This window comes from Solea solea, chromosome 10 (assembly GCF_958295425.1).
Source record: "Solea solea chromosome 10, fSolSol10.1, whole genome shotgun sequence".
NCBI classification, from domain to species: domain Eukaryota; kingdom Metazoa; phylum Chordata; class Actinopteri; order Pleuronectiformes; family Soleidae; genus Solea; species Solea solea.
Window position 1 is genome coordinate 22104250 of NC_081143.1, and position 8736 is coordinate 22112985.

Genomic DNA, 8736 nt, shown 5'->3' on the forward strand with positions numbered 1-8736 from the left:
ATTTAAAAAAAAGTGGCAGTAGTGATAATTGTGCAGAAGCCACAAAATAGACAATTTTTCTTCCTGAATGTTCATACTATTTTTCTTCATAAATACGAGCCAAGCGAACTCTGAACTGTTTCCAAATTTCACAAATTTAATCCCATTTAAAAAATGTGAGAACCTTTTCCTCAGGTGTGTTTATATATTTCACATAAAAAAACCTTTTCATCAGATGAAGAAGGATATAAGACATTCTATATGGCACATTCTTATAGCCTCTGTAGATAAATAAATGTTCTAAGGGTTAAATATTCAATTCTTTGAGCTGATAGAGCATAACATCGGTGTTTTTTGCCCACCTTCTACTATTTCTGGGTTTAAGCTGGGGTCGGAACTGTGGAGCAGATTGAGTTTAACTCTGGTCCGACTAAGGATATATATGCAGTAGTCATGTGACCTTACATCTGAATGCGGAAGTAACTCATGTGTGGTACATCTGGTTTTTGATTCCAATGTTGTGCAAATACTATCCATGACTATCGATCCCAAATTGAAACAGCACGTCAGTTCCCTAATTTAACATATGAGGGAATTATTCATTATTTTGAGCTGTCACTCGGCATGGACAGTTGAATGAATAAAATGAGATAAAATAATGAATTAATAAAATTCAACAATATAACCCAGTTTTAATGACAACTAACCCTGACCTCCTGCCCTAACCCTGGACCTTTAATGTTCATATCCATTTGGAGGTTAGCAGGAGGTAAAAACAGGCCAAAAACTACAGTATTTACTACAGCACAAGAGGGACAAAGGGTTGTCTGAGCTCCTCGATTACAGCAGCTTCCAAATTGAGCACTCTTTCTTTTGTACGTAGTAGCTTTTCAGCAGAGCTGGCATAGGTTCAGATCCTCTGGGAACCAAGATGTTCCACACAACATTTGGCAACGTAAGAGTCAAGGGCTGCGAGGGAAAGCTGACATCAGCAACATGTGCTGTCAGAGATTAGACATGCAGGACAGAGAGCCAGCAGCCTCCTGTCCCCGTCCTCGTGTCCACGTCAGCCCTGCTGCAGAATCAGAAGAGGCTTATGATGGACACCTGTCGCAGCTCATCTCTGTCTTGACGGAGTTCATGAGTGTGTGTGTGTCGATACTCTGCTATGTTTAAGACAGAGGCCCACGGGGCATTAGGAGTAAAATGAGTGCAGATATGGAACAGCTGCTAAATGTGGATGAGCAGAGCGACAGGGGAGGACACACGGGCCGTAATGGGCCAACAGATTGCTCTGTGGCAACACTATCCGCCACTCTCCCATGGTAGCTTTCTGCAGGATTCATCAGAGCGATGCTGTCAAAAACTGGAAACACGTTAAAAAAAAAGCTTCTGTGGCAAAACAAAGTTATTTATTACTGCAAAAAACGAAATACATCACAGTTACAAAAATTGTTGAAATCACGCAGTGATGTTTTCTGTGGTCTTAAAACAGATTTGGATACAAGAGGAACCAACTGGTGTTGGATTTGTTGTTGAGCCCTGAGACAGGTTGCTGTGCCACAGCGGTTTCCCGGGGACTTAATATAATACGTTTGTGGCTGCTCTCAGATGTGACAGGCGAACACATTGATCCTGGATTAGAGAGATGACCAAAGATCAAAGCGGGGAGAGGAGTGAAGGATGGAGAGGAACAGGAGAGAGAGGCGGTTTGGGGCAGAAATGAAATGAAAAGTCTAGGGCAAATAAACAAAGACAGACTGAGTGGATCACATCTCCTCTTATCTCAGGTTCACCCTCAGAGGTGCAAATTAAATGTTGCACATGCACTGACTACACACTTTAACCCTTACTTTAACATATTACTATGTTAAAAACATATATATACAGAGGCCATAAGAATGTGCAATATAGAAAAAAGTACTACATTTAAAAAAAAATTGGATTGAATTTGTGAAATTTGGAAACACGTCACTGTTCAAAGTTTTATGTTTTATGAACAAAAATAAAAGAAAAACGGTCTATTCTGTGACTTCAAATGATATGAAACTGTCTTCCCATATAGAGTTTTTGTCTTGATATAAAGTCTACGATGAACTTAATTCATTCGAGTGTCACCAGCCCCAGTCATTTCTCAAGTTTGTCAACTATTCTCGTCTTTAAAATGTAAAATAACGTCAGTGAATTTGCACAGTGATGAAAGTGACCATGAATTATGTATCTGAAGCTCCACTGGTGTCATCACACAACATGCATATTATGCATAAACCACCTGAACAACACTGGGATCAAGAGGTCCCCACAGTAAAAGAAAAAGGGATTTTGTAAATGTGAGTTTGACTCGGCGGATAAGAGTTCCAGAGTAAAGTTTCTGCACAGCTGAAAAAATATTATACACTATAATATATATATAAAAATAGTGTGTGTGTGTGTGTGTGTGTGTACATCAGAAATGATAATGTTCTTGCACAACTCTCTCTACTCTGTCACTCACTCTCTCTCTCTGTGCTGCCATTCACCATCATGTGCAAGGTGACACCTCAACATGGTACCCTTCACAGAGCAAGCCCTTTACCTTCATTACATATATATAAAAAAACATATTTAAAATTATGAAACAATTATACACGTATACAGACATACTGTACCTGTCAGTAGTGTATTTAATTCCAACGGTTTCTGAAAGCTGTGTAACGTGGGGTTATTACAGTGATTTCACCCCCGCTGTTGCAGGAAGCCGGTAAATCAGCATCTTTGAGTGGAGAGAGTTGGAAAAAACTTCTGTACATAGTTTGCATTTTCCGACCCCTTTTTAGACATTGAGACAAAGACTCAAACAAATGTTATTTTAAATATGTTTTCTACTGTTTAAATTTCAAGTTTAACAGCTGGTGTTCGTGTACAACTACAGTGTTTTTTTCGAAATTAAACGTTTGGTATTTCTTCATTTTAAATAGTCAGTACACAATTTAACATGTAGTAAATTGTAAATAACTGCCAGATATTGAACGTTATTCTGGAAAATGGGCAAAAGCACTTACTTACAGGTCCATTTTCTGGTCCTTTTATGGTTAAAATAAGCAAAAAATGTCCAGATGGTGATTTCCTGACTAAAAACCTTTGTGGAGGCTTTTCCCCTTGTAGGTGTTTTCCTCTGAACATAACTTCTGCCAGTAAATGTTACACACTAGGCCTTTAATATAATTCTCTAATGTGACCAAGAGACAGATTTCACATCACAAACAACAATGTGAGCTATTAATAATGTGGAAAATACATATAATAAATTATAAATATTGTTTATTTTAAGAGTAGATAACGCAAAAACCATCCAGCCGTCCAGCAGACAGTGTAAAATGGGAGGTGAATATTCCATTAGACCCGTTGATCCAGGTCATCATTCTGTGAGAATAGGCCAACATTCCGAGGTTACACTTGGTCACTAAAAAAGGTTTTTATTTCTCAGAGAGTTTATAAAGGCAGTGGCCTTTTCTGAGCGTTGTCTCACAGCTTCAGTATGAGCGCAGGCAGCTCATGTGTATTCCTGGCAGCTGGGGTAATGTCTGTGGATCACTGCTGTGCGGTTTTTAGATGACAGGGATGCCACGCATGCCAGAATCAGAGGTGCTATATATAGTTGCGACTTTTACGTATTATTTGAATACAAACACATGATGAATAGTAGATAATGTGTGTGTGTTTATGCTACAGGTCAAGACGGAAGAGGAAACGTGTCTTGTTTGGTACGACATGACAGTGAGTCCTGGCTGTTTGGATGATGAGCGTTCTCTCAGAGGGCAGGAGAGGTCATCAGAGGGATGAGGTGTCACTTCATTGGGGTGTGGCAGAAGACTCAGGGGTAAAATTCATTGTTCACATTCCTCAGAACTTCCAGATTTAATTTGGGGGATCCGAGTGCCTCAATAGACGACCATGTGCGGCATCGGCCTCATATCCATTTCTCCCCCTTCAGCCACTTTTAAATATCAAGTAAATGCACGTACAAAATCACAACGTGTAAAGTAAATCATGACTATAGGTATGGGCCTAAGACGAGTGCTACACCCGCGGGTTGGCGCGGGTATTTGAGGAGACAAATCTTGTCCTCTGGGAGTAGATCAGGTCCACCACATACAGTCCAAAGTTGATGAAAGAAAACACGGCCACCACAACCTTGCTGTCCCATGGACACCTCCCTTGTGGACATGACGACGGTCTCCAGGGCGACCCGTATTTAGCATCAAAGCAGATTACTGGCCACACCACTGACGCACTCAGGTAGAGCAGAACTTCCAGGAGGGTGCACACCACTGCGAAGCGGTCAAAGGACATGCAGCGCACAGCTTTGGTCCTCCCGCACACCGTCATGATGACCATCAGTGTGGTCAGAGTGAAGCAGAGAACATAGACGGCGACGCAGTAGATTGTGGCAGCGTGGTGGGAGTACTCGCTGCCGTTAGCCAGAGCTCCGAAGATGATGCAGGCGACAAAGCCCTGGACCACTTTGAGGAGGCCAGAGACGGTGGCCATGTAGCCCACAACAACCTGGCCCGGCCTGGCTCGGCACAAGGCCACTTCAGCTCCGTAGGCCACAGTGCACAGGATGGAGCAGACGGTGACGGCGATGCGGAAGTCTCTGACGTGACAGCCGGCGTACGGGCACTCGATCCGAACAAAGAACAGTGGGTAGACCACAGAGGCTGTGACGTACCTGCAGGAGAAGACCAGTAACCATGACGTCATCATCAAACCACACAAAGATAAGCAAAAAGGACAAGGGGACACAAATCTCACATGAATTTTTGATTAAAGGCAAACTTTACAAATTAAAGTGCCCAGTAACTCAAAAAAATCACTTGTTATAGCCAAGTTATCCAGAAGAACGCACAACACGAAGTAAAAGGGCTACAGCAACAGAAGACCACACCAGGTGACACTCACTCCTGCCCCTTTGTTAGGTGACCTGTGTACCATGGAAGTGTTGTTTCAAACGATTACGGTTAAAAACAAAGATGTTTAAAAGATCAAACTTAAACACCATACACTTGACACAACACATGACACTTACATGAGCGTTGCGAAGGCAGCACACGTGACCGTCAGGTTGTCCCAGGATATGGGGAGGCAGCTGTGGAGACGAGTGGCGTCCAGGAAGAACACCACCACCGACATGGCGAAACAGAAGCACCACGCTGCCATGCAGAACACGCCATGAGAGCCACTGAAGCCGGCACTGTGGGTCACCATGGCGATCACGGCACAGCCCATGGCTAACTGGCAGAGGCGGGCAGCACCCAGAGGTGAGCAGAGGGCCTTCATGTTGAGGTATGGACCTCCTTGCAGATCCATGACTGGGTTGGTGTAGGAGACCTTTGAGAGGTGGAGACCTTCAAGGCCTCAGAGAGGCTTCTGGTGAGTGTTGGGGTAGGATGTTCCTCAGTGAAGGATGATGTGGAGTCTAACGGTTAACTCAAGTCGTGTGATGTTGTCCAGTGTCCTGACATCGACCACATAAAAGTAGTCCTGATTACTTTAACCTTACTTTGTCACAAGACTGTTCTGGTTCTGGAAAATGCATCCATCTCCAAATAAATCAATCCTCTTGAATCTAAAAATGTCCCAGTGTCTCGTCTCCGACTGTTCGGCAGACTCCAGTCTTCTCGCTGAAGAACAATCTGAATGCTCTGGTTCTTTAAAGTGCTGTTGACGTTTCTGCACAGTCACCCTCCGCTCCTCTCTGCTGTGCTGGGACTTTCTGATTCTCTATTTCGGTGTTGTTGAATCACAGTGAAGTATTTTTGAGCCACAAGACAGGAGGGAAATCGCTCTCTGTGGGTTTGGGTAAAAGCTCGAGCTCTACAGGCCGACACATACACTCACCTGTCAGCTGAAAGATCACAATGACCCATTAGCCAATAACGTCCAGACTGTAGATCCTCCTCGTCCTGGATGTTTGTCTTCAGACTGTCAGGCTCAACCATCCAACTCAAAATAATGGTCCACACTCGGGATTTCGATTATCGATTATTTGTCCACCTATAGTACGTTTGTTTTCCTTTTTGGCCAGACTCACACGTGTGTGGTTGTGTGTGAGCTCAACACACCACCAGCTCTACTCAGATATCAGCTCACATCCTCTAACTTTCTCTCTGTCTCACTCACACACACACACACACACACACACACACACACACACTGTCCCTCCTGGTGCTGTGAAGAGTGGGGGGTGCTTCCTTCAGTCAGTCAGTCAGACCAGAATGGAAGTTATTTGGGGTTGTGCCATGTGCATGTGGTTGGGTGTGGAGTCGGGGCATGCAGACACATTACAGACCCTGTGGAATGAGGAGAGATGACTGTCCACGTGCTTCCAAGACAGACCCGTCCATGCACGACCATAGGAAGTGAGGACCTTTTAGGATGGTCCTCACCAAGGTTATTATAGATACCAAATAACAGTTTTAATAAAAGTTGTATTTTCATTCATAATAAAATGTTTTCAATTTGTTTTAGTTTACTGTTAGGGACATACGGCTCTGCAAGTGAAACATAACATTCTTTATGTTGGTTATTGTAGTAGATGTGTCTCATGAGGGTTATTTATTAATATTTATGCTGTTATGTTCATGTTTGTCTTTAGGCTATTTGATTTTTACCTTTCACACTAACTGCATCCAACCTCAGCACTATGATGCACATTTTATCTTGTAGACTGTTCCATTTGATTCAGAGATGGTCGTTCATGTGTCATTTTAAAATGGCATCTTTTGTTTTTATGACACTATACGATACTTATTATAACCTTTTATTATGAATCTTGCACCTGGCAAATACTCCATATTACAAAAAACTAACACTAAAACTAATAAAAACTGAACTAAAACTAAGCATTTGCAAAAAATAAAAACTAATAAAAAACTAGCAAATCCACTCTAAAAATAAATTAAAACTAACTCTATTTAATAAGAAAAAGTCAAAACTAAATCTAATGAAAAATCCAAAACTACAGTATAATAATAACCTTGGTCACCCTATAAAGGGTCCTTTACCAGCATTAAGACCTGGTTTTAGGGTTAGGCATTTAGTTGTGATGGTTAAGGTCAGGGTAAGGTGCTAAGTCATAATGCATTATCTCTATGAGCGTCTTCACTACGAACACTGCACAAACACGTGTGTGTGTGTGTGGTTGTATTTGTTACTTCAGAATTTTTGACATAAAACACTGACCTTGTGAGGACCAGTACTCTTCATGGAGACCAAAACCTGGTCCTAATGAGGCATAACCTGAAGTTTATTGGTTGGTTAATTGTGGTTATGTATTTTCTGGTTATGGGTAGCACTTTTTTTAAGGCTGTCAAAATGATGTGTCCAACTGTTTATTTGAAAGAGTTGTGATGTTTTGTGGAGCTTATATCATGTTAAAGAGGAAGTTTTACAGGTTCTGACCTTCTGTTAGTCCTCTCAAAGCTCTACTATCATCACAAACCCCAGTAGTCCTGGTTTTCCCGGGACCACTTGCTATTGCTACAACTGTCACAAGAGAGCGCCATTGTACCAAAGCAGCAGCAGCAGCAGCACTGCAGCTAAAAGAAGACACTGAGGCACCACCGTATTATGTCCAACAGCAGAAACTGCTGGAAAAGACATCTCTGAGAGAAATAATTACAATTTCCTATATTTAAGTCAAAATAAGTTCAGATCAAAGAATTTTCAACTAGTAATGTGCTACTCACTAACGTCCCTTCACTCTTCCTTGTCCTATCTGAAAAAGTGTCCATCAGTGGTCCCAGGGACAGTTGGAAACCATTGAAAAGTCTTAATTTGTTAAAATCTAACAACAATTGATCCAAGATTTGCCTCAAAGAGAAAGAAAGAGACATAATTAATGAAAGAATCTGAGAGTCCTGCTCCCCTCTGAGTTTGGCCTCTGTTTGAAGTTCCTCTGCAATTACAGGAGAGAGCAATGAGATGGCGACAACAACATGAACACAACACATGCTGCTTATTTACCATCACCTCAAGGTGCTACGATAAGCTGGGGCATGTGAGGCTCTGTGTGTGTGTGTGTGTGTGTGTGTGTAAGATCAAAGCCGTGGTCTCCATGGATCCAGGAAGGCACCTGAAAAATGTGGAGCAGCTCTTTAATGCTGCCATTCTCACACTCACACGTCTCATCTATAGCTTTGACAATATGTAACCTCAAATACATGTCATCATAATGTATAACATACATATGCTGAGGGTCCTTAAAATGTACAGACTGTGTGTATATTTATTTTCATTGAAATGTGCACGCATACGTTTAAAAACATAACTTTTTCCCCCACAAATGAATGTAAGATGTAAATATATATAATTTTTCAGAAACTTTGGCTTCTCTTTTTCAATTAAATGTGGACCCACAAATGTTTGGTCTCCTTTTAAATCCGTTAATTCTGACACAGCAGACCACTTGTGTTCCTTTGCTTAGTCGCATTATTACATACAGTTTTTTTTCCCCTCTACAATTAGTTATTTTGTGTAAAACGTCAGTGATTTGTGTGTAAAACCAATTTATTTATTTTTTTCTTTCATGTTATTAATGCATTTCGAGGCTACAGCTGTCTCCATCTTTGTGTTGATTTACCATGGTTACAGACATCACCAGCTGCTTGAGCACTGAAGTATAAGACTGACTCACCTTAGTGAAAAAATAAAACAACTAGTAACTCCACTATGCAGGTGTTGGGAAAATGATGTCGTTCTGAACGTCATTGTACC

At 41.6% G+C, this 8736-nt stretch overlaps 1 protein-coding gene across 1 annotated transcript; it reads right to left on the reverse strand.

The window, feature by feature from the left end:
* Positions 1–1368: 1368 nt before the first annotated feature.
* LOC131466399 (myeloid-associated differentiation marker-like protein 2) lies at positions 1369–6136 on the reverse strand. The gene is made up of 2 exons (XM_058639589.1): positions 5048–6136; positions 1369–4690 (listed from the first exon to the last, which is right to left on the reverse strand). Exons 1-2 carry the CDS (start codon positions 5326–5328, stop codon positions 4039–4041), a joined length of 933 nt encoding a protein of 310 aa, XP_058495572.1. The 5' UTR covers positions 5329–6136; the 3' UTR covers positions 1369–4038.
* Between the last annotated feature and the right edge of the window lie 2600 nt (positions 6137–8736).